At 41.5% G+C, this 25532-nt stretch overlaps 1 protein-coding gene across 2 annotated transcripts; it reads left to right on the forward strand.

The window, feature by feature from the left end:
- Positions 1-1325: 1325 nt before the first annotated feature.
- On the forward strand, positions 1326-24671 carry LOC149280675 (adaptin ear-binding coat-associated protein 1-like). Of its 2 annotated transcripts, none has more exons than XM_089500200.1 (8): positions 1326-1573; positions 5708-5808; positions 7525-7629; positions 8419-8500; positions 14400-14508; positions 14617-14803; positions 18806-18917; positions 22372-22498. In XM_089500200.1, the coding sequence occupies exons 1-8, from the start codon at positions 1446-1448 to the stop codon at positions 22382-22384; spliced, it is 837 nt and encodes a 278-aa protein (XP_089356326.1). In that variant the 5' UTR covers positions 1326-1445; the 3' UTR covers positions 22385-22498. The 2 variants fall into 2 exon arrangements, with proteins under 2 accessions (XP_089356326.1, XP_089356325.1); XM_089500199.1 differs by lacking the exon at positions 22372-22498 and adding an exon at positions 22507-24671 and having other exon boundaries at positions 1327-1573.
- The last annotated feature ends 861 nt before the right edge of the window (positions 24672-25532 follow it).

The raw sequence follows: 25532 nt of genomic DNA on the forward strand, positions 1-25532 counted from the left end.
TTTCAGGTCTTCTTGAATTTTGATCCTGTCCTCTGGGGTATTAGCTATTTTTCCTAATTTGGTGTCATCTGCAGATTTGATAAGCATGTCAGCCACAGATGCTGGCACAACATCAGGAATAAACTGTTCCAGAGTACAGCCACATATCCTCAAAACCCCCAAAGACCCACCACTGTACCATCTTCCACCCCGCTCTCCTCCTGTATGGTTTGTAAGTGACACGTTTGTCTGAGGAAGAAACCAGTGGAGCTTTGAAACCTTGCAACGTGTCTCTTGTGCATTGTGGCTGGCCCTATAAAGGTATCACTGTTGGGTGGATTTTTTGAATGGTTTTAGGCTGTTATTCTTCGTTGGTGTGTATGTGTATGTATGTGAGGCTACCAAGATGACTCTAGTAAAGAGATTTTGGACTCCAGCTCCCAGAAGCCTCAGCCATGTTGGTCAATAGTCTTGGATTCTGGGAGGTGAAGTCCAAAAACTCTTGAAGACCACATTTTGGAGGCCACTGCCTTAAAGAGATTTTGGACTCCAGCTCCCAGAAGCCTCAGCCAAGCCAAAAAGATTTGGCCATTAGTCTGGAATTCTGGGAGATGAAGTCCAAAAGACCTTGTACTCCAGCTCCCAGAAGCCTCAAGCCATGTTGACAAATAGCCTGGGATTCTGGGAGATGAAGTCAAAAATCCCTTAAAAGCCTACTTTGGGGACCACTGCCTTAAAGAGATTTTGGACTTCAGCTCCCAGAAGCCTCAGCTTCAGTAGTCTTGGATTCTGGGAGCTGAAGTCCAAAATCCCTTGAAGAGCACAGGTTTAGGGACCACTGTAATCTACAGTTCACTTTAACTGCTGTGGCTGTCTCCAATTGCATTGTGGGCTTTGTAGTCAAGTGAGTCCTAATAGCTCTGTGGCTGAAGATTCTAAACGCCTTTCTTGTAAACTGCAAATCCCAGAATGCAACGGGAGGCAGGAACAGCAGTCAAAGTGGAATAGGAGCAATATGTCAGGTGAGTATAAAAGACGTAAAGAGGCGAAGCGTCCAAAATGGCGACCGGGAGACGCAGGTGACTGTGCCAGGACCTAAAATGGCGGCCAGGGGCTTCATTACCACCGGCATCGTTGCCTCGCTCGCTTTCGTTGCCCCGAACAAAGATGGCGCCCGGGAGATGCAGGTGACTGTGCCAAAACCTAAGATGGCGCCCACAGGCTTCATTACCACCGGCCTCGTTGCCTCGCTCGCTTTCGTTGCCCCCAACAAAGATGGCGCCCGTGAGACGCAGGTGACTGTGCCAGGACCTAAAATGGCGCCCACAGGCTTCATCACCACCGGCCTCGTTGCCCCCAACAAAGATGGCTGTCGGAAGTGCTCCCGGTTGTTGTTGTTCTCCTTAGCCTCCTTCCCGTGTGTGTCCCACCTTCTCCTCTCTCCTCCCGCCCGACTGAGAGCCGAGATGATGATGGCGACGGCGGCGGCCACAGCCACAGCCACGGCGGAGGTGGAATACGAGTCCATTCTCTGCGTGAAGCCCGACATCAGCGTCTATAGGATCCCCCCGAGGGCCTCCAACCGCGGATACAGGTTTTAATTACGCTTTAAGATGTTGTGTTACTCTGGTTAATGCGCACTGGAGAGATAACCCGGTTTGGGACCGCTTTAACTCTTTGTCTGGCTCTCTGCTATGGAATTCTGGGAGCTGGAGTTTGTTGTGGGCCCAGAGCGGATACAGGTTTTAATTACGCTTTAAGATGTTGTGTTACTCTGGTTAATCCACACTGGAGAGATAACCCGGTTTGGGACCGCTTTAACTGTTTGTCTGGCTCTCTGCTATGGAATTCTGGGAGTTGGAGTTTGTTGTGGGCCCAGAGCGGAGCTGAGCTCCGCTCTGGGCCCACAACAAACTCCAACTCCCAGAATTCCATAGCAGAGAGCCAGACAAAGAGTCAAAAATGGAAGAATACCCAAGGCACAAAGGGACTTCCTTTCTCTAAGAGAATAGGAGAGCTGAGTGGGTGACAACAGTGTGACTTCAGGGTCATGGAAGAGCCCACTTCCCCTTCCATATACTCCTTCCTTGCAAGCCTTAGAACCATAGGAGCTTTATCACACAATGGAGGTCAGGAGTGTGTCCAGTGAACGTCCCGGAAACACTGTGTAATTCCACAAAACAGCGTCCTGTGAAACCCGCCGTGACAGTGGCCACGCAAAGGAGCATTGTTTACTTTCGGGATGCCACCGACAACGCATCGCCGAGCACAGGTTGGAAGGTGAAGCAGGAAACGTAGGCATAATACACAAGCGTAATGGTTCATTCCTGACAAGCTCGCTTTATTTGCAGGATGTTTTACATGGGCTTTGATCGCCCTTTAATGCCGGAATTAGTCCCAGTGTGATAAACTTTATAGGGTTGGAAGAGACCACAAGGGCCATCAGTCCAAGCTCATTCTGCCATGCAGGAACTCTCAATCAAAGCATCCTTGACAGATGGCCACCCGGCCTCTGTTTAAAGGCCTCCAAAGTAGGAGACTCTACCATACTTCTTCCATGGTTGAACAGCTTTCACTGTCAGAGTACATGTGCTGCGCATCATAGAATCATAGAGTTGGAAGAGACCACAAGGGCCATCCAGTCCAACCCCATTCTGCCATGCAGGAAATCCAGATCAAAGCATCCCCGACAGATGGCCATCCAGCCTCCGTTTGAAGACCTCCAAGGAGGAAGACTCCACTACACTCCTAGGAAGTGTGTTCCACTGTCGAACAGCCCTTACTGTCAGGAGGTTCCTCCTAATGTTGAGGTGGAATCTCTTTTCCTGCAGTTTGCATCCATTGCTCCGGGTCAATTGCATCCCGTATCCCGCTTCACCTTCCAACTTGGGCTCTTTATTTCCATTTGTCGTGTCTATAAACCCACCCATCAGCCCCGTCCTTCTGTCTTGTGGCTGAGGGTTGTGTACCTGGCCTTTCCCCTTCACTTCCTGTTCCCATGTACAGTGCCGCCCCCCACATTTGCAGCTTTGACTTTTGCAGATTCAATAATTGATTAACATGCTCCCTCTAGGAATCCTCCAAGGCAACTCTGCCAGACGTTGACCATAGCATTGTACTGGAGAACCTAGACGTTCCTAGAGTAAACACCCCTCTAGGCATTTTTTTTTGGTCTTCCAGCATGATTCTGTGATTGACCATGGAGTTGCACTGGAGGACCTGGAGATGATGATGATGATGATGATGATGATGATGATGATGAATTGTATCCTGCCTCTCCCATTGAGGATCGAGATGGATAACAATAAAGAAAAAAATACAAATACAATTTCCCAATACTAATAACAAAACAACCCCCAACCCCCCCCACCTTTCTACCCTTCCTCCTATCAATACAAAATAATAACAATAAAAACATATTTAACAGAATAACATCAATTCCTAGAGAGATAAAAAGAATAGTGTTGTTGTTTTTTTAATTTGCCTTTCCCCCCACATTCTCAGGGGTCTTTTACCCCTAACCCCAGCAAAAGTGGAGGGACCACTAGTTTTCTGGAATCGTGGGGCTGAGTCAGAATGATTTACCCAATGATCACAATCCTTAGTTGGCTGAATAGAAAGTGGGGTTCCTGCCTGTTCAGACCTTACTCAGGGACGTAGCCAAGGGGGGGTTCTTGGGGTCCGGACCCCCCTTCCGTTAGATAAAATGAATGGTGTGTGCTGCCACGCTGCCGCACCCAAGCCCCATTATAATGGTGGCACTTAGTCTGGACCCCCCCCTTCCCAAAATCCTGGCTACGTCCCTGCCTAACTCAACAACATTGTGATACTACTGTGCATTAATGTAATTTTTCTCTTTAATGGGGAACCCATTGGGCCACTGCTTGTGCCCTCCTTGTTCTAATACTGAGTAGAAGTGGTTATCTTTTATTGCGATTCCTGCCTGGCTTCCTGCTCCTACTGTATTTTTGAGGAATAACAGAAAGAACTGCCTTGACATCCTTTTAACAAAGGATGCTAAAATGGGGAATGTCATGAGTTTGCTCTTGCTGTCATTGATGATTGCTCTCTTCCTTTTTCAGCATTGCAACCCAAGTGAATTTGTTTCTTGCTGTTGATGCTGGTTTTCAAACAGCAAGGAAAGAAGTAAACAGGACTCTGTTTTATAAACTCCCCTCCTTTCTCCCCCTCCTCCAGCTCTGTTCCCTTGCACTGTGTGTGTGTATTCACGCACGCGCTCTGAGTCATCCTAGTGCTGTTTTCATTAGTGACAAATCCACTCTCCTGCCTTTTATCTTCTTGCTAACAAGCACAAAGGGAGCTGGATTATCTTCCAACTTGTACATCAGCACTGACTGTCCTGGTGAGATGAGCACAGAGGAATGGAAAGTGGATACTGTGAAGCAGTGATGCTTGTTTTTCTCTTGATCCATCCTACGCAGGCCCTGAATTTGCCTGAAATGCTTTTCATAGAATCATAGAGTTGGAAGAGACCACTAGGGCCATCCAATCCAACCCCCTGCCATGCAGGAAATCCAAATCAAAGCATCCCTGACAGATGGCCATCCAGCCTCTGTTTAAAGACCTCCAAGGAAGGAGACTCTATCACCCTCCGAGGAAGTGCATTCCACTGTCGAACAGCCCTTACTGTCAGGAAGTCCTCCTAATGTTGAGGTGGAATCTCTTTTCCTGTAGCTTGCATCCATTGTTCCGGGTTCTGTTCTCTGGAGCAGAAGAAAACAAGCTTGTTCCCTCCTCAATATGACATCCCTTCAAATATTTAAATAGCGCTATCATATCACCTCTTAACCTTTTCTTCTCCAGGCTAAACATCCCCAGCTCCCTAAGTCGTTCCTCATAGGGCATTGTTTCCAGACCTTTCACCATTTTAGTCGCCCTCCTCTGGACAGGCTCCAGTTTCTCAATGTCCTTTTTGAATTGTGGTGCCCAGAACTGGACACAATATTCCAGGTGGGGCCTGACCAGAGCAAAATACAGTGGCACTATTACTTCTCTTGATGAGAAACAGTGAATGTGAAACATAACATATTACTTCTCCAAACAGCAGCCTTTTCTCCAAGGAACAAAAGTGGTTGGTTCTTCTCCCACCTTTTTGATTTTCACAAGTACCTTGTTAGATAATTTATACTGAAAGAGTACTACTAGTTCAAGGCAAAGAGTTTCAGGTCTGTCGGCTTGTATCAGTCCAGTCATATTCTATCAAACGAATACCCTTTTCACTAAATTTTTAAAATTTACTTTTCTTTTTCCTACTGTGTTTTTCCTTTTGTTTATTGTTTGTATACATTACATTACAAGGACAAGATTGGCTTTCTTTTATGTCTATGCTACACTTATTTTTTTTTAGGTGCTGTGGAAGTGATGACATTCACACTGAAATAAGAATAACTCAAACATGGTGTCTAATAACAGCAACCCTTTTGTGTTTGTTCTAACCTTTTCTCAATAGCAGGCTAGGAAGCAGGGTGGACGAGGGTATAAATGATAGATTAGGGTGATAAGCTCATCATCCACTGATATTATGGAAAAGCAAAAGGTCCAAATTCTGCATGACCATGTGCACCTCAACCTTGTGCCTTGAGCAGAGGACCTAAATCTATTATGACCCAGGATTGTGCTGAAATCAGCAGGTCAAGCCTACAGTGGGAATGTATGCAATGCAGGGGGTTTCTCATTGGCACATGTCCCAGTGTTTGTTTATCCGCAGGGCTTCTGACTGGAAACTGGATCAGCCAGATTGGACAGGACGACTTCGTATTACCTCTAAAGGCAAAATTGCCTATATAAAGCTAGAAGACAAAGTTTCAGGTGAGGATATTGCAGGATTGGTATTACACAGGCCAAGAGACATAATGGTGTAGTTAAAGATATCTTATGGTAATTGTTCTCAAACTTTGGTTCTTCAGATGTCTTAGGCTTCAGCACTCAGCATTACAAGCCATTAACTAACGTTCCAGACATCTGGAGGACCAGAGTTTGAGATTCAATATTTTTGAACTTCTGAAATAATTTCTGTGCTAACAACATTGCTTTAGTTTATTGATTCCATGTAATTTTCCTTACTTGTTCAGTAATGCTGTCCTGCATATTTTTAGGTGGTTATTATGATTAAACCTTGACTGAATGCAAGGCTGGCCCTAATTGAAAAGTAAATACTGCACAGTGTTAAATCTCTTTTTCACAAGAGAAGAAATTCCTTTTTCTTTTTTTTCTTTTTTTGGCGACAAGCCATTAAAAAAAAGTATCAGGCTTCTATCCGCTTGTTTTATCCTGCTGTGTTAGTGACCCATAGAGATAGTTGCTTACATTCCAGGAACAAAGTATGCTAACTGAACGATTGGTGAATCTATTGTACTAAAATGTTGAGCAGACTGAAATTTATACAGATTAGTTAGAATTTAAAAGACCTTCTCAGTAACATTGTGTGAGTTAAAGTTTATCAAGGAAAGGCACATCTTTCTGTTGTTCAGCAGTGGTAACTCATGTTTGGTTATTCATATTATTATTATTATTATTATTATTAACCTTTATTTATAAAGCGCTGTAAATTTACACAGCGCTGTACATAAATTTTTAGTCAGACGGTTCCCTGCCCTCAGGCTTACAATCTAAAAGACATGACACAAAAGGAGAAGGGAGTGGTGGTGGGGAATAGGATCAGGTCCAGCAGATCTTCTCCACCTCCGAGGCCTGGACCAAGGCAGATGGACTGGAGGAAGGGCTTGGCTTCTTGATGGATGGTTAAAAGGAGGCTTCCTGGGTCAGAAACTGCTACTGACATTATAGTAGTTCCCCACAGTTTAGCTGTAGTTTTTATGAAAATGGTACTGATAATTTTGTTCAAATTGTGTCTTAGCCTTTGTTGCTGAACCATGGTGTCACTAGGGCAGGTGCGGATCGCACCAGGAAGCATCCTAAGGGTGGGGTGATATCACTGCTCCTCAGACATCTGCTTCTTGGCAGAAATGGGCTGTGGCATTTGCCTGTTTCCTATTAAAATGCTGGGAGTGGGATCAGGGTCAGTCGAAGAAGAAAGAAGAGGTTCCAGGGTTTGGTTTTTTCCTAAAAAATTAAATAACAATTTTTTATAACTTTAACAATTTTTTTTTATTTTTTAAAAAAATATTTTAAAATTTTCTTTAAAAACATCATCCTTTACCAAATGTTCACTTCAACCACATGAAACTATGTATATGCAGATGCCCTGAGGCTGTGCATATGATATTGTAATTTAAAGGTACAATTTTAAATTTGCTAGTTTATGTCACAACTATTACCATGACGTTCAGTGATATGCAGGAATTACAATTAATGAGTAACATTAGTACAAAAAACACTAAAAAGTCTGTATGGTGTGGGTTGGGAGGAGGTCAGTGGTGGGGACGCCATGAGTTACTGCACTGGGTGATGCCAACCCTATTGTTAAATAGTTTGGTTGTCCCTGTTTTGGAGGTACACTTCCCCAATACCATTTTTGAATCTTGAATGAGTCTTGAATGTGGTGCTCTTTTTGTATCTCCTCAGGAGAGCTTTTTGCTCAAGCGCCAATAGATCAATATCCTGGTATTACTGTGGAGACTGTGACTGATTCCAGCCGATACTTTGTTATCCGGATTCAAGATGACAATGGTGAGACAGGCCTCTTTACTGAAATGGGGTGGACTTAAAGGGTTTCTGATATAGAATGCCATTAGAGGGATGAGGCTGAATGAAAGATTGTTGGGATTTCCATATATCATATATACTCGACTATATGTCGACCTCATGTATAAGTCGAGGGTAGGTTTGGGGGGCAGAATTATGGATCTTGATATGACACATGGATAAGTCGAGGGTAAAACTTAGGGGCACGTAACAAAGGATGGAAAGGATGATGCAAAGGAAAATGATGCTAAAGAACTTAGAACATTCTGGCAGGCATAACTGTTTGTGCTCATCCTAAAGGCTGGATGGATGGCAGAATAGAGGGGATCCATGCTTCTTTTTGGTGCTACCAGTTTGGACTAAACTTTCGCCTTTTATCACTCTATTCAGAGAAAGGGGATGGCTCCATATATATACTTACATTGACCCATGGATAAGTCGATCCAGGTTTTTTGGGTCAGATTTTTGACTAAAATTTCTAGGCTTATACATGAGTGTATATAGTATATGGAATAGTGTTAATGTGTTACATAATTATATTTAATGTGTACAGTCAGACTAGTCAAGATTTTGATAAATAGACGAAAGACAGTTAATACAAGATAATACAGCAATTAATGCAAAATAAAAGGGTTGCTGTTGCAAAATAGAGTTTGTGGTTTCTTTGATTGATTTGAATGCAGGGTATGTAGTGCTGTGCCAGTTATACCTGGCTTTCTCTGCATTTGTGGGGATCTTTGTTCTACTGACTACTTGCTCAACCTCCCTTGTCAGGACGAAGTGCTTTTATTGGCATTGGCTTTGGAGACAGGGGGGATGCCTTTGACTTCAACGTTGCCCTCCAGGATCATTTCAAGTAAGTTTTCTCTTTGCTCTACCACTTGATCCTCTGTGGTAACTTCTTCTGCGTTGATCATATTCATGTGAGTGTCATCATTGTCCATCTAGCCGAAGGTTCGAGAAAGTGCAGCTCCTGGCCTGCCAATGGCTCCTGGCACCCCTTTATTTATTTATTATCCTGGAGGTTGGGGTATACTTTTGCCACATGTTTGCCTCCAAGTCATTTCCTATTGGAAAAAGGCCATCCCTGGGGCCACTGAGGGCTAAAATGTAGTGAAATAGTGCCCTTTCTCCTGGGGACATTGGCAGCCATTGTGAGGCAAAAATAAATTACAGAAATTTGCAGAGACTACAGTGGCATGTCCAGTATTTTCTTGCTACAGCCTTCTAGGGATTCAGGAATGAACATCTCCCAGCCTTGTTGCTGGGGCAGTGACGATTGCAGGGCATGCATACAATTCCAGAGTAATTTATGTGCTTTATTACTGAGTTGTAGCCCAGCATTTAGATGGTCCTGACATTTTAACTTGTCAGCTCTTGGCTGTCAAAAGGAACTTCTTCAGCTAGCATGGGTCGCCAAAAACACTTAAGTTGATGGGATATATTAAAGCCTCTCGGGGCAGGCAGAACATATGTAGATACCTTCTTCCTCTGTCTAGGATGGTTGCTTTTCAGTCTGACTGCTGTAATGTGTTCATTTGGATGTTGTTCTTTAATGCTGTTTTCAAATCTTCAGCAATACATAATAACATTTATTTGTAACACACTTTCCACCAAAGGGTGGAACATCAAACATATACCGTTAAAGACAAAGACAGTAAAATAAAACTATAAATAAACATAAAATTTCCAACATCCCACCAAACTCTACTCATCTCAGTACAATTCAGCAGTTTAATCCAGCAAATCAAAGATGGGTGTCTTCAATCCCTTACAAAAACAGGTGAGATCTTCCTCCAGCTGGAGGTCCAAAGGAAGACTGTTCCACAGATTGGAAAGCCACATCTTGAAAGGCTTGCAAACTAGACAGAGCTGTGTGCATTGGTGGAACAGAGAATAATCCTTTGCTTGCAGAACTTAAATGCCTGGATGTATGTACCATGATAGCTGAGCTGCTAGATACTGGACAAGATTAAAAGCCCTAAATTGCTGTTTTTGTTAACTGCCTTCGAGTCGACCACAACTCATGGTGACCCTGTGGATGAGACATCTCCAGAACCTCCACTGCTCTGCTTAGGTCCTTTAAATTCAAATCTAAATATAACATTCATGTAAGTTTCATATACACCTTATAAATTATCCTAAAGGTAGTTTTATATGATATTTTTAATAATTTTGTACACAAAACAAAAATTGTGTGCACTGAATCATCAGAAAGGAGGGATGTCACTATAACAGCCACCCATGAAAACAATTTTATTTTTGGGAGTATTTTGGATTCCTGATACGGGAGATTCAACCTGTAATAGCCTACTGGTGGGTTGCCTTCTTGCTCTCTTCTCCTTCTGGCTTTAATTCAGAACAGTGTTGTCCAGGTTGTATTAAATCTCCCAGAATATTCACTTGCTTCTTTCCCCCATAGATCCCTTCACTGGCTACCAGGAGTAGAGGTTAGCGAGTGCAGTGTTGACAACAAGTATGTCATAAGCATGGTAAACGTGGTTGCTATAGAACCACAACAGCAGACATTACATCTGTTCTAGGAACTCAATCATAGATTCTTCACAATCAATCACAAATCTCCTCTTTCCTCTTTTCTTTTCCCTCTTTCATCATTCTTCTTCCCTTATCTCATATTCATCATCAGTTTGCTCTTTTAACCTATAACTGCCAAACAACGCCAAGTAAGTAGATTTACAATGCCTGGCTATTCCACAGTCTAGACTTTACAGAGTGTTCTGCCTGGGGCAAAAAAATTCTTCTTGTTCTTACACTTTTATTTCAGTATTCATCTGCCCTACTGTCTCCTAATTGGGAGGGGGTATTTCTAGAAACCTATTACACATTGTTATTGCTCATCTGCACTTAATTTTAATATCTTCAGGGTCCAGTTCAAGTTGCTGTTTTTTTATTTCTGAATGACTTGGGTCTTCTATGACTGTTGTCCGGTCATTTTCTCTTTTACATGTCACATCATCCAAGCCCTAGGATCCCTGAGATTGGTACAGCAATTATAGAATCCCCTCTTTAGACAAATATGGGTTGGTTGTTGGGAAAATCATAAGTGATTTTCTGAAACATAGGAAACACTTTAAACACTTCAAAAATATTTAGTATGTGTTTTTAAAGCTACATGTATTGTGCTGATCATTCACTATAGAGGTAATTACTAATGTTTTAATTAGTAAAAAATTAAAAAATAACAAGGACTTGCTTTGCCTGCAGTAAGGAGTGGTGGAACAGGCTGTCTCTGACACAGATGGTGTGGCAGAACCTCCAAGATGTGGGTGCTAGGCACTCTGCTGCTGAACATTTGTGTTTTTTACATTTACATTTTTGATTGAAATTACTGTTCATGTGATAATACTTGCATGATATAATAAGTTCTAGAATGTGGGTGGAACACTCCCGCCCCATGGCAATGACAATGAAAAGGCATTCCCCTGGAACAAAACATTTGTAGGCTGTAGGCCAGTGAGCAGTGGAATTGCGGTCCTCTTCCACTTGCAGGCACATATCCATTCACTCACACAGTCGCTCTCTCTTTCCTCTTCCTCTCTCTCTTTTTCTTTTCTCCTGAGCCTTCTGCTTCATGAAGCTATAAGACTTTGACGAAGGAGAGGAAAACACTCTTCCATGTAGTATTCTTTTTTTTTAAAAAAGGCTAATTGCCAACCAAATAGGGACTTGAGAGCAGGATTTTTCAGCATGTGGGATGGGCAGACTCTCTTTTCTTCAGCTATGGCTTTCCACCCCCTCTAAATGGATCACATGTGACAATGAGGCTTTTTAAAAAAGTAACTGCCATTAGAGCTTTTTAAAAAATGGTAGGGATCAAGGAAGCATGCGGGGGAGGCTACCGTTTCCCTGCGTGGTTTAAAGTTTTCAGTGTAGACCAGGGAATTTGGGTTTATTCTTTATATTCCTTCTCATTCCTAGTTTGGGACTCAAGGGAGTTTGCAACAGTTAAACATAGCTAAAAACTTACAACATGCAGAAGTTAAAAGTGTTAATTAAACTATCAAAAATTTAAAACTTGTTAAGAACATAAACATGAAAAGGAAAACAGTAAACAGAAAACCCAGTACATTATTGGAAGGCCCTTTCCTCCAGGAAAAAAAGAAAGACACATAAGTGCTCAGTGGATAGCCTTCATTTTACATTTTGGAAAAAGCCAACTGTTTCCAGGCTTATGCATACATCTCAGTGGCCTTCTTCAGGGGCTACATAAAAACAAAAACAATATAAAAACAATTTTGTCTTGATACTGTAACACACTTAATTCTATTTTAATGCTCACTTTTGCAATAAAGGCAGCAAAAAGGCTTTTTTTTTTTGGCTGAAACTATTGTAGCTGCACAGAATCGTTCAGCTGAGCTGTTTCAAGTGGCCAGGGATCTGTTATGATCTGGTCCTGAGGAGAATGTAAACCACTCAACAACAGCTCACTGTAAGGAATTTGCCCAACATTTTGCTAATAAAATTACTTGGATTCACTCTGACTTAGATGCTAGCGTGGATACAGTTTTGGTGGATTTAACCTTAGATCCTGCTTGTCCAGGATTGATGGATACTTTTCAGTTTGTGCAGCCTGATGATATGGGATCCTTGGAGAGGTGAGAGCCACCACATGTATACTAGACCCTTGCTCTTCCTGGCTTATTAAACAGGCCAGAGGAGGACTGACTGAGTGGGTAAGGGAAGTGATTAATGCCTCTTTACAACAACCCAGGGGCCCAACACACCTGAAGGAGGCTGTGGTAAGATGACTTTTGAAAATAACTTCCCTGGATCCTACTGTATTAGATAATTATGGGCCAGTCTCCAACCTTCCAGTTTTGGGCAAGGTGCTGGAGCGTGTAGTGGCTTCTTAATTCCAGGGGTTCCTGGGTAAGATGGATTATGTAGACCCATGTCAATCTGATTTCAGGCCTGCTTATGGGACAGGGACAGAGACTGCTTTGGTCACCTTGGTGGATGACCTACACAGGGAACTGGACAGGGGGAGTGTGTCACTATTGGTTCTACTGAATCTCTCAGTGGTTTTCAATACCATTGATCATGGTGCCCTTCTGAGTTGCCTCTCTGGGATGGGGCTTGGAGGTACTGTTTTGCAGTGGCTCCGTCCTTTCTTGGAGGGACGTTCTCAGAAGGTGGTGCTGGAGGATTCCTGTTCGACTCATTGGCCTGTGGAGTCCCTCAGGGTTCGGTCCTGTTCCTTAAGCTTTTTAACATCTACATGAAACCACTGGGAGAGGTTGTCTGGAGTTTTGGAGTACCGTGTCCCCTGTATGCTGATGATACTCAGCTCTATCACTCCTTTCCACCTAATTCAAAGAAAGCTGTTTTTATCCTAAACTGGTGTCTGGTCGCTGTAATGGACTAGATGAGGGCAAACAAATTGAAGCTTAATCCAGACAGGATGGAAATGCTCCTGGTCAGCCGAAAGACAGATCTGTGAATAGGGATTCAGCCTGTGTTAGATGGGATTACGTTCCCCCTGAAAACTCAGGTTCATAGTTGGGGGTACTTCTGGATTCAGCGCTGAGCCTGGAAGACCAGGTTTCAGCAGTGACCAGGAGTGTGTTTGCACAGGTAAAGCTAGTGTGCCAACTGCACCTGTTCCTGGAGAAGTCAGATCTGGCCATAGTGGTACATGCCGTGGTTACATCCCATTTGGATTACTGTAATGCGCTCTACGTGGAGTTGCCTTTGAAAAGTGCTCAGAAACTTCAGTTGTCCCAGAGAGCTGCAGCCAGGTTGTTAACTGGAGCTGGCTACAGGGAGCATACAGCTCCTTTGTTGCGACAGCTCCACTGGCTGCCAGTCTGTTTCCAGGCAAAAATCAAACTGCTGGGTTTGACCTATAAAACCCTATATGGCTTAGGTCCAGGTTATTTGAAGGACCGTATCTCCCTTTATGAGTCCACTAGGGTGTTGAGAAAATCCGGAGAGGCTCTTCTCTCTGTCCCACCACACTTTCAGACTCGTTTGGTGGGAACAAGAGAGAAGGCATTCTCAGTGGCTGCTCCCAAGTTTTGGAACTCCCTCCCTAGAGAGGCCAGGATGGCTCCATCCCTGCTATCCTTTTGGAAGCAGGTAAAAACATTCTTATGCTGTCAGGTCTTTTCAAGCTGCTAAGGACTGGGATTTAAATGTTGTGCATTTTAAATTTTAAAGTTTGTATTTTTATCATGTTGCATTTTAATTCATAACAGTTTTAACTTTAAAAAGTGTTTAATTGTTTTTTTTAATTTTATGTTTATATATTTCAATTTTGTATTGTTTTTAAATTGTGTTGTTTTTAAATTTGCTGTTAGCCACTTTAAGTCCCTATGTTGGGAGAAAGGTGGGATATTAAAATAACAACAACCATAATAAATTTTTCTTGTATTCCTTTAGATTATAAACTGCTTTGAGTCCAAATTCCCGCATAATTAGAAAGCTCACTGGGTGATTTTGTACTAGTTGCTTTCAGTCAGCTTAATCCCTCTCACCAAGTTGTGAAGCACCATCAAAACAAGTTTGCCTAAGCCACCTCTGAATTCCTTGGGTAAAAATTAAGATGCAGATGTAGTTAGTCCCAGTCATGTACTTGCTGTTACACTGTACCTTACTGGGGTATTTATTGGAGGAAAGAAACTTGATAGAAAATCCCTGGTGAGATTTTCCTTGCCTGTTCCTTCCCTCTGTAATCATTTTTTTTTCATCATGTATGGATTCCTTTTTCTCTGTTCTTTCCTTTCCCAATGCAGGTGGGTGAAACAAGAGTCTGAAATTTCCAAGGAGTCCCAAGAAATAGACAACCGTCCCAAGCTTGACCTCGGGTTTAAGGAAGGACAGACCATTAAATTGAACATTGGGGTGAGAATCGCATAGGCTTTGTGCTTTATAATCACCTGCCTTGTGGTTTATATGGTGAACCGTTGTTAATCTGAGAGATTCCTGTTGATTACATATTTCTCTTTACAGAATATGCCATCCAAAAAAAGTGGACATTCCAAGCCACGTCCAGCTGGATCAGGGGGACTAAGCCTGCTCCCGCCACCTCCTGGGGGCAAAATTGCACCACCTCCTGTCCCTCCACCTTCCTCAACTGCCATTTCTAATCATGTGACACCTCCACCAGTGTTGAAATCAAGCACATTGGGCAACACAGGTAACAGCCATATATGTTCAAGGAAGGAAATTTGAAACAATCCTTTTGAGGTTGCAGAAGCTTTGAATGTGCAAATAGCGATGTTAAAAACAAGTGTATAAATCGGACCTCAGAAGCTATAAATTAGATATAGATATCAAAAGTCTTCCCTAGTTTCAGTCTCATTTCTTGTAGGCAAGTCACTGCTTCTTGGTCTTGTTTTTCACCTACAACATGGGGACCATATTTCCATTCCTTCAAGCATTGTAGTAAGGAACAAAGGAAGATAATGCATGCAAAGCACCTTGATAACCCAAAAGTGTTAGGGGTTCTAGCTGTAAAACATTGGAATGCAAGTTGAGTGTTGTATGACCATGGACTTTGTAAATGAACAAGGGGCAGGTTCAGAATGGCCAGCAGTATTAGCCAGCCTAGTCAGCCAGCAAGAAGCACAGAGGAATGGGGGTGGGGGACTGAAAAGAACCATTTTGTTTCTCTGGCAATCATAGAAACTCAAGGTGCTTCACACATGCTGCATTTTATGAATGGCTGTAAACCTGTAAAAGTGAATGTAGCAAATGCTTGCCTGTGTGTAGCAGATTTCTGTCATATAACGGGAAATAGCTTTAAGATTTGGGTAGGGCTTAGTCACTGGAGTGGGGAACAGTCATTTCTACTCAGATATTTCTTTTAAATTTACTGTCTGTTAGGGCTGATGGGGAGAAAAGTGTTGGCTTTTGGAGTACATGGGAAAGGTCCAGTGGATGCTCTGAGGGCATTTTGTGCACTTCTGCTGCTGAAGTAAAGTAGTTTTTAAAACTTGAACAATTTAAATTTTAAAGACTTGGACACCAGACTTCTCTCAGAGTTTTGTACATATAGCTTAGATGGCCTATTAAATTTGTATAAACTCCCACATGCTTCATAGAAATTTAACTTAATGTCTTAGATTACATATCCTACAATTTCTACTTTCAATATCTGTAGTTAATTTCAGAGGTAAAGGCTATAAACTGAGTCAGATCATAGGTTCCTCTAGTTTTTTATTGTTGACAGCAGTCATCTTCAACAACATGCCCTCTAGATATTTTGGACCACAAGTCCCATCATCCTTAGCCACCATGACAGTGGTTGATGATTGCGCTTTTATTCCCTGATGTTGGGAAGGGTGCAGACTAGGCAACCTGACAAGCAGTGGCTCTCCATGGTTTCAGATTGATGTCTGTTTTCAGCCCTATCTGATGATGCTGAAGAATTCAACCCAGGACCATCTGCAGAGCAGATGTCTTACCACAAAACTGTGACTCCTAGTTGTACAGTGCACCCTTCGTATATGTGGGTGATCCGTTCTGGACCCCCCCCCCCCCCCCGTAAGGGATGAAATGAGGGACCTCAAGTCCCTTTGTTTTCTGTGGTATGCCATGGGCGCGCGCACGATTAAAATGCCAAGACTTGCCATCCATGTGACCTTGAGTCTGCGTATGGCAAGCCCATGTATGGTGCAGGAGCACTGTACTAATAGTTTTTTGGCACCTTGCTCTTTATGTTGTCACCAGATATTGAAAACCAAATTGTTCAGATTAGCATTTGGGCTCAGTGTCTGTTCTGTTTCTTTTTCAAAGAGCTATGTAAGAATTGGAGAAGGGCAAGATACTTGAGTGCCTTCACTAGCTGCCTGCAGAAGTAGGCCCTCTCAACATGAACAGTGAGCTTTATGGGGTCCAGTAAGCTTTGAATCCTGCTCTGTTCTCTTTTGGTTGTAGTCCAGCTTTGTGGGAATGCTTCTGTGTGAGTGGCTCCAAGTAGTTGAATAAGAAAACAGTGTGGAAAAGACATTCCTGTTCAGGGCATCTAAAAGCACATGAGAGAAGTATTACAATGACTGTGGATCAGAGGTACAAACATACGTCTGATCACAGGGTGTCACTCTAGCAGACAAGTACATGGCCATCTCTTCCCACTACCCATCATAGAATGAATAGTTTCATAGGCCCCATACAGACTGCCAAAATAAAGCTGCTTTGGGTCACTTTGGAGGTATGCTGTTTAAATGATGCATGCGTCCTATGAGTCCGGAAGCTGTGCCAAAGTTGCACTCCAGACCTTAGGACTAGATCGTGGGTTTGGCACGGCTTCCAGACTCTTAGGACGCATGCATCATTTAAACAGCATACCTCCAAAGTGACCCGAAGCAGCTTTATTTTGGCCTGTCTGAATGGGGCCATAGTTTCTTGAGGTGGGAATTTACTGCTGTGAATGCAGTATGTGTGCAGATGTAGTATTTCCCAAAGTAACCTTATAGTTAATCACTTAGAACAGCTTAGTATTTAACTGTTATCTTGATAATCACAGGCCACCAAAATTGCACACAAGTCAAGGCAAGTGAACAAGCAAGCAGGGGACACATAGAATGCTTTATCTCTCCTGTGCCCAACTTATTATCCAAATGTGCGGCCTCCCTTTATAGCATATAAATGCAGTTCTTTTTTTCCTTCCTCTGGTAAGCCCTAACAAACTATTTAGGGCCCAAAACAGATAGGCCAAAAGGGCCACTGTTGGGCCACGTTGAGGGTGTGGTGTTTACATGATGCATGCCCCAAAAGTGGCTGGAAGCCTGCTCCAATCCAGAAGAGCCTGTCCCAAAAGGAAAAGGAAAAAACTGTTCCTTTTCAGTGGCTTGTTCAAGACCACGGCTGCAGCCCGGATTAGGACTGGCTGTGTGTGGTTGTTGTGATCCCACAGCAATTGGGGTGAGAGCGGCGTCTGGTTGCTCCTTTTGTCCTGTCTGCTTGAGACCTAAGTAAAGGAGGCTGGGAGCTTTTTTGGACTTATGAGTAGCTTTAATGAACTGACTTGGAAGGCCAGAAGAACAGTAGCAATCTGCATTGCCCCAGGATTAATAGCATTGTAAAAGGCAGCTTTTACAAAAAGAAAAAAAGTTAAGTATTGATGAGATGCTGGCATCTCAGTAATAAAATGTGTAGTGTTATGATAATGGGGCATATGCTGATAATACTGTATATACTCATGTAGACATCTAGAAATTTCAGTCAAAAAATTGACCCAAATACCTGGGTCAACTTATCCACAGGTCAATGTAAGTACTGTATTTAACTCTTATGTTTTAAAAAAGAAACTAACTTATTTTGTTAAAAAGGAACCATTTTAAAAAAAAAGATGAAAGGCAAGAAAGTAATCTGTCCTGGAAGCACTGACACCCCCCCCCCCCACTCTCTCTCATCCATGTAGGCTTTAGTGTGAGCACAAACAGTTATGCCTCCTTGAATTTTGTAAATTCTATTGTATCATTTTCTTTTAGCCCGAAAAACCCACAAAAAAGCATTTTCTTTTACTTCGTTCTTTAGATCCTTTGTTACATGCCCTTAGGTTTTAACTTTGACTTATCCATGGGTCATATCAAAATCCATAATTTTGGCCTCATAATCTACCCTTGACTTCTACTTGAGGTCGACTTATAGTCTAGTGTATACAGTAATTCACAGTCATGTGATCCATAGCTGAAATAATTTGAAATCATGGTACTGAAAAGTATGACATTATTGTCCTCTTCCAATGGTAATATCAGATTCCTCGCACCCTGAACTGGCATAGTGTTCCAAATTCTGCATTTCCAAAGTATGTGTGCGAGGAATTTTTCCCTTGTCAATTTTTTTTCTGGAGAAAGACGAAAATGGCTTGGAGAGATAAAAAGTCAAAATAGCATGCAAGGAAAGGGTGGAATAATCCCACCCACCTTCACTCCTTCCTGCTGCTTCTCTACTATAAAATATTCCAACCATTTATGTTGCATGAGTGCCTGTTCCTCACAGCAAGTGTAGAATGTGAAATCATTTGTTGGCTGAGGGGCATCTAGCTATTTTTTCCCACTAATCTGCTCAGTCCATGGCTGCTCTAGATATAGCTTTAGTTGCTGAAGTTTTGAGGTTTAGCAATCTGATTTGTCCAAGCTTGGGAATCCACAGCACAGCACAGCACAATAACCAAATGTTTCTCTCTCCATAGCATCAGATATTCTGCTAGACTTGGACTTGCCACCTCCTGTTTCAAATGTTTCTGCACCTGGTATGGTTCCAGCCACTGCAGACCTATGGGGCGACTTCAACACTGCATCCAGGTAATAAGCATGTGATTAATTCAGGGGAGATGCAACTGCCATATATGCAATGGCAGCCTATTAGATATGTCTGATGGTTATTATACCTATCATTCAACAAGGGGGGGGGGGCAGTGTAGTCTATTACTTCTTGATCTCTTCTAGATTGCTACCTGCTGTAAAAACTTTTTCATTAGAAAACTGACCAGAAAGTGACTATTACTGTATTAAATCATACAGCTAGCAGTGAAGCAAAGTGGAAATAAAAATGCATATTCACTGGAGATGGCTACAGCAGGCAATAGATGACTTAAATGATCTGAATCTTTTAGTATTGAGATTACTGATCACTTGTATGGTCCCATTTTGGCTGACTTTAGGAGTAAAATCTTGAAGAGCAATCTGGAGGTTATGGAGGGTTATCAACAAATTACAGTATAGCTTTGCTAAAATCACACCTAATCCAATCAGAGCCTGCCACAATCCTTAAATTGCACAATGCAAGTTAGTTTGGTGCTCAGTGCAGGAATATTAAAAAGGAATTAACCAAGCTCCTAAAAAGAATGGGTCTGAAACTTTTCACAGACTGATTAAAAATGATCTCAATATAAAGCCTTGTTGAAGAGAAAGAAAACTATATTTATAAGACAAAGATGAAGGGATTTGGAATAGGTCGTCTGGCAAAAGAATGAAGTAGAACTCTGAATATGGTTCATTTTATACCCCCCCCCCCCGGTTAGCAGCTGGTGACCGGGCATGAGTTCTTTTATTGTTTTAATTGTATTGTTTTTATATGCTGCATTGTATTGTTATACTTATTGTTGTTCACCGCCCTGATGTTTCGAAGGGTGGTATATAAATAAAGCTTTTTTTTATTATTATTATTATTATTATTATTATTATTATTTTAGTTTAAGGATCAACAGGCTCCACTTAGAATCTAAAATTTCAGTTTCCACATGGGAAATCTTTTAGAGAGGACTTTCCATAGGTCCTGAGCCAATTGTAGAAGGATCAGTCAGTGATGATCTCCCTGATAGATCTCCAGTGTCATCTCAAGAGACTGACAGTCTGCTTAAAAGTCTTACAGCAGTAAAGCTCCAAGGGAAGACATGCTTCCCCTGAATAATTTAAATTCATTTTTTCCCGGTGGAACCCCATCCTGTCCAAGTTATTTTCACAGTATTAGTCAAAGGAAATATTCCTACTGGGTGTTGGTCCAGTATTATTGTTCTCCTGTATAAAGAGAGAGAGAGATCTGATCCCAAAATTATAGACCAATAAATCTCCTGGACATAGTGTCAAAAGTATATGGCAGGTTTCAACTGAATAAACATCAGGACCGGGCAGTGGAAAGTGACATCATAATAGAGGAACAAGCCAGATTTCAGTATGGCAGGAGCACAACTGACAAATGTTTTGTGGTCACCCATCTGATTCAAAAAAAGTCTGATAAAATCAAAAGGAAGTCTATGGTCCAAAACACATTGTAGAAATAATCCAGTTTGAGACAGCTGTAACTGCCCTGGCTCAGTTCTAGGGAATCCTGGGAATTGTAGTTTATTGTGGCTCCAGAGCTCTGTGACAAAGAAGGCTAAATGCCTCACATAACTATAGTGCCCAGAATTCCCTAGCATTGAGCCAGGGCAGTTAAAGTGGTCGCAAATTGGATTATTTCTGCAGTGTGTTTTGGACCTATATGTGGCCCTTGTGGATTTTGCTTTTGCATTTGACTTGATTGATGGTGCGTCTGAGAAAAATTGTCACACCCAAATACTCAACTATAAGTCAACCTTGTGTATCTATAGAGGGCAAATTTTGGGACCAAAATTGTGGATTTTTTTATGATCCCGTGGATAAATTGAGGGCACTCTCTGTGCCTGCCTAAGCAGCGGTTTCAAAGGTCTCTGGCTATGAAGAAAGGGTGAGATGTCCGGCAGCAAACCCTTATCAATCCATTCACACAAACATATACACACATTCAAGAGAGGGAAGGCAGACTATAAAAGTGTTTATAGGCTGGAGGACTTATAATATTCCTATCCAAAAAAAAACAACAACAGTCTTCTTTCTCTAAAAGGAAGCATTTGCATAAATGTCATTTAGATGGTCACTTGACTGAACAATATCACAGTCTTAAATATCTGGGGTACATCTTAAAAATCTTAATTGCCAAAGTTTTGCCACAATTGCTGTATTGAGTAGAGGACAGGCTCATGTTTGCAACTGTTGAGACCATTCAGAATAGATTCTTGAAAGAACTACTAGCACTCCATCCAGGGGTCTCTTCTCATTGCTAAGGGTAAAAATTGATCTCTCTTCTGTTAAGGCTAGAATCCATAAAGTGTCCATACTCGAAAAAGACTGATGGGCTTAGATGATTGCAAAATGATGGGGCAAAGCAGATGGGCAAGAAGGAGCGGACATAAGCTGTTCCCATCCCATTTGCCCTGGGGCTGTGCTTAACACACACCCCGGCCACAAGAGAGCCTCCTGCCATGGTACCAAAAGGAGCAGAAAAGATCTTCTCCTTCTGGGGCCAGCTTTGGGCTGCCCTGGTGCCTGAGTGCTCCAGGGGCATGCGTCATGTAAACACCTTGCCCCCGTAGTGTCTGGAAGCCACCCCCGTCTGCCCATCGGATTCAGGCCTATGTTTCATTGAGCAACGAACTCAGAAAGGATGAGTCCATTGTTGGTCATCATTGTTCCAATCTTATTTTGAGAGTGTCCAGGCTTCTATAATCCATGAGGACAAATATTTTATCAGATAAAGAATTTTTGAATTTGATACTTATGAAAATGTGCTTGCTATCCAGCAGTAAGTGTTCAAACTTGGTACAGCCTTATAAAGATAGAATAATATTTCTAAAAGTATTTTCAAGATTTATCATTTGTTACCCTCAGAAAAGCCTTTACCCTAAATATTTTAGAAATATTGTTCTATCTTTATAAGGCTGTACCAAGTTCAAAGGTACAAAGGAATCCCCTACACACAGAAGTTATGTATCTCTGGGGAGGTGGAAGATCTAGTCCACTATTATTACTCTACCCATTATATAGCAACCCCAGGAACTACTTGTTGAGAATGAAGGTGGGTTGGATGTTGCTAGGTATTATTTGTGACCTGTTGACAGATTATTCCAAATCCATTAGTCTTAAGGTTGACACCTTTGCAGTTGCAGTCACTGTCCAAAAGATCTACTGCAAATTCTTAAAAATGTTAGCACTGGATTGTAAAGGGGACCAACCATAAAACTTTAAAAGTGCAATATATAAAATTATTGGTAAATGGAAAAACAAATATGTATATTAAGAGACAGCCAGATCATGTAGCCAGTGTCCTTTTCATCCAAATAGATGTATTTTATGTCCCTTCCCAAAACAATCAAGCACATCTCATTCACATTGCTATAATGCTGGAACAGTAAGAGTCTTGTTTCAGTTTACTGAATAACTCTCCTTTTCCACTGTTAAGATTTCCAGTTTGAAGATTTTGATCAAGAAATGGGGAAGATATACACAATGGGATATGCAAGCTTCTAAAGGTTTGTGGCAAATGCCAAAGACTGCCCCTATCCTCACTAACTCTGTTCTGCTTTCTTTTCCACAGCACAGCTCCCAGCCAATCTTCCCAGCCACCCAATTGGGTCCAATTCTGAAGAATCTTGAGTTGAAAAAGTAAGAATGGACCAATGAACAAGGCTTGAGGACTCCAAGTCAAATGGGAGTGAGCTGATTTCCTTAGCTCTTCTGTCAAAACATGATTTTTGGACAATCCTCCTTTTTTTTATGTTAAAGTTTGCATTTGCATTGGCACCCATAGTTTTCTCTCATGAATGCCCTGTGATAATGTCAGAAGAATGGGAGGGAAGCTCTGACAGGCTTTGCTAAGTGTACCCTCTACGTCATAGCTGCTACTGTGGAGGAAAACTAATGCTGTGTTGCTTAGGAGAAAGCTGGCCAGACTTGGAGTTTCTAGCTGGACTTGTCTCCCTTTCTGTTTTCCACCTCTACCATAGCGGCAATGATCTTGGCAGGTTGGCTGGAAGCCTGAACAGAATAGTGGGCCATGACAAGCATATTTGATGTTTGTTTTTGTTTAGCAAATGAGGAGGAAAACAAAAGCCATTCCTAAAGAAGTCATTGTGACACAATATACTTTCCTTGTCATAGTATCTTTATGATGGACCTAACTGAACCCTTCCTCAGATGTTTTTTCCCCCTTCTGACGTGTGATAGGGAAGTGTTAATGAGTCTGTGTATCAACTTATTTGTGGTGCAGTTTGACTTAGATCACCCTTCTTTCACTCTGGGTGCACACCTACAAATCTCCCTGACTCACCACCTCCTAGCACTGAAGGTACTTTACAATTTTTTAAAACTGGAAATGTGTAAAAAATATTGTCCCCGTATCATACAAAAAACCCACCCTCTCCTGCTTCCATCTTTACATAGAACAATAACAGAGCCATCTGTTGTTAGGAAACTGCAGTTTTGGTTCTTTTAGAAATCTGCTGAAGAGATTGTGCAGATTAGCACTGACTCTTGATACAAATTTTATGTATATTCTACACTTGGGATATGCCTGCAAATGTGAAAGCAGTCTAAGCACTTAATTGACTATTGCCAATAAAATGCCATCACCTAACTGTCAACGGCAGCAGAAATGCCACTGCAGATTTCTAAAAATGAATTTCAGGGCTTAAGGGAACTAATGTTTGAACTGTACTTTTCTGGCCAGCATGTTTACTGTCTTTATACATGGATCATCTCTCCCAACCAAATATTAGTGAACAGTGAAATTCCTTGGGACAGAGTGTTTTTATTATCTTCTATTCTGTATCATCTGTTGTTTCTTCCCTTCAGCTGCTCAGTTGGTTGGGAAGGCATACTATTATAGTCCCTCCAAAATTGCACTCTGTGGGTAAAAAAATACTTGGTTTGCTTGACTCCTGAAAAATATTGTTGAACAGATTTGTAAGTTTCACAGTGGGAATCTTTGGTGATGCCAGTAGGCAGTAAGCAATATCCGTTCATATCAGCTAGAGATCTGTGTTTGTACACACAGTTGATATGAGCCCATGGCTTGGTGCTTTTAGATGTGTGTGGCAGAATTAGGGCATATCTGAGTAGTCTTGTGATATTTCTCCTTAGATCATAGCCCTGTGACTCTTGAACTTTTCTGTAGATTATTTAAAACCAGTACAGCAGGGGGAGATCTACTCCACTAGTAACTGAGAAGTGAAAGTTCTGAAAAGTTATATGCATATCTCACTTATCTGAAACATCTGCTGGGGTTTGCTTTTTAAGGCTATATATGCTTTAAATACTCAGTTATTCATCCTCTTGGCACCACTACCACTTTATTTCTATATTAATCTACTCCTACAACTAGATGTATTTTTGAGTCTTCATTATTTCACCACTGGTTGCTCGTGAACTGTTTTCCTTCCTCTTTACTAGTGGAATTGTATAAGCCAGACCAGGAAATCTTCAGACTGGCTTGAGTAGTCTATATCAGTGACAGGCCCTATCATTTCAATAATTCTGTGTCCAGACCTCAAGAAGTTAGATAATAATCGGAAAAGAGTAATCAGGAGCTTCTCCCTCTATTTCTTTTTTGTTTTGTTTTGTTTTTTACAGCTAGTATCAAGGTAATATATTATGTATTGGCAAAAATTGAAATAAAATTTCATCTATATGTATATGAAACATAAGATGTACTGGTTCAATAACAGCAAATAAAATCAAGAATATAATTGCAAAGGGCATGTATTTTTGATCTGTGTGCATGTTTTTTAAATTAAGCAATATTTACAGATATCTGGCATTTCTATATTGCACTTCTAAAGACATCTGGTGCCACTTTCATCTGTTAGGATCCCTCAGGAAGGTAGGTCTAGGTTGCTGTAGGACTGGCCTTTTTCCTTAAATGCATGGATTAAGCAGCCCAGACAAATAAGCAAGTTGGAAGAATCTGGAAGTAAAACAAGAACAGGCATGGAGACACTTGTAGAATGGAATCTGTAAGCTGCCTAGGAGGATTCTTGATAAAGGTAAATAGAAAAGGGTTCTTCTTGCCTAGGCAGAAGAATGAGTAATGACCATTCATGATGGAAAGGGTGGAACAAAGCAAAGAGAATTTCGGAGGTTTCTTCCAGAGATACAGCATCTCAAGAGGTTCAACTCAATTCCCCCAAGCACTCAAGAAGTTCAACTTAGCTCAAGCACCCCAAGCACTCTGGATTGAGTCAACTTGTATCAGTTCACTGTTTCATTTCAGATGTCAGTGTTGGGTTGTTTCTGTAAAGACTGGAAGATATGAACTATAATCTTGAATTTATCCAATTGTAATAGGAAGATGCAACAGATAGAAAGTATTCCCAGTTATCTTATTGTAAATATATGTGTTTATGTGTATTCTCTTCTCTTTTTCCTTTTTCCTTTCTTTCTCTTTTTTCTTTTTCTACCACTTTTTCTTCTTTCTTTCTTTACATGTTGACATTAGTTTAGTCATTTTTTGTTAATTCGTCTGATTAAAAATGTTAAATGTATTTTTTTACCTATACATACATAAGTCTAACTTTGTCTAAAAAAATTGTTTTTAAATTATCTCAGGTAAGAGATGAGGAAGTT

Source organism: Sceloporus occidentalis, unplaced genomic scaffold, assembly GCF_023333645.1.
Source record: "Sceloporus occidentalis isolate IW3139 unplaced genomic scaffold, rSceOcc1.0.p SCAF_150, whole genome shotgun sequence".
Lineage (NCBI taxonomy): Eukaryota > Metazoa > Chordata > Lepidosauria > Squamata > Phrynosomatidae > Sceloporus > Sceloporus occidentalis.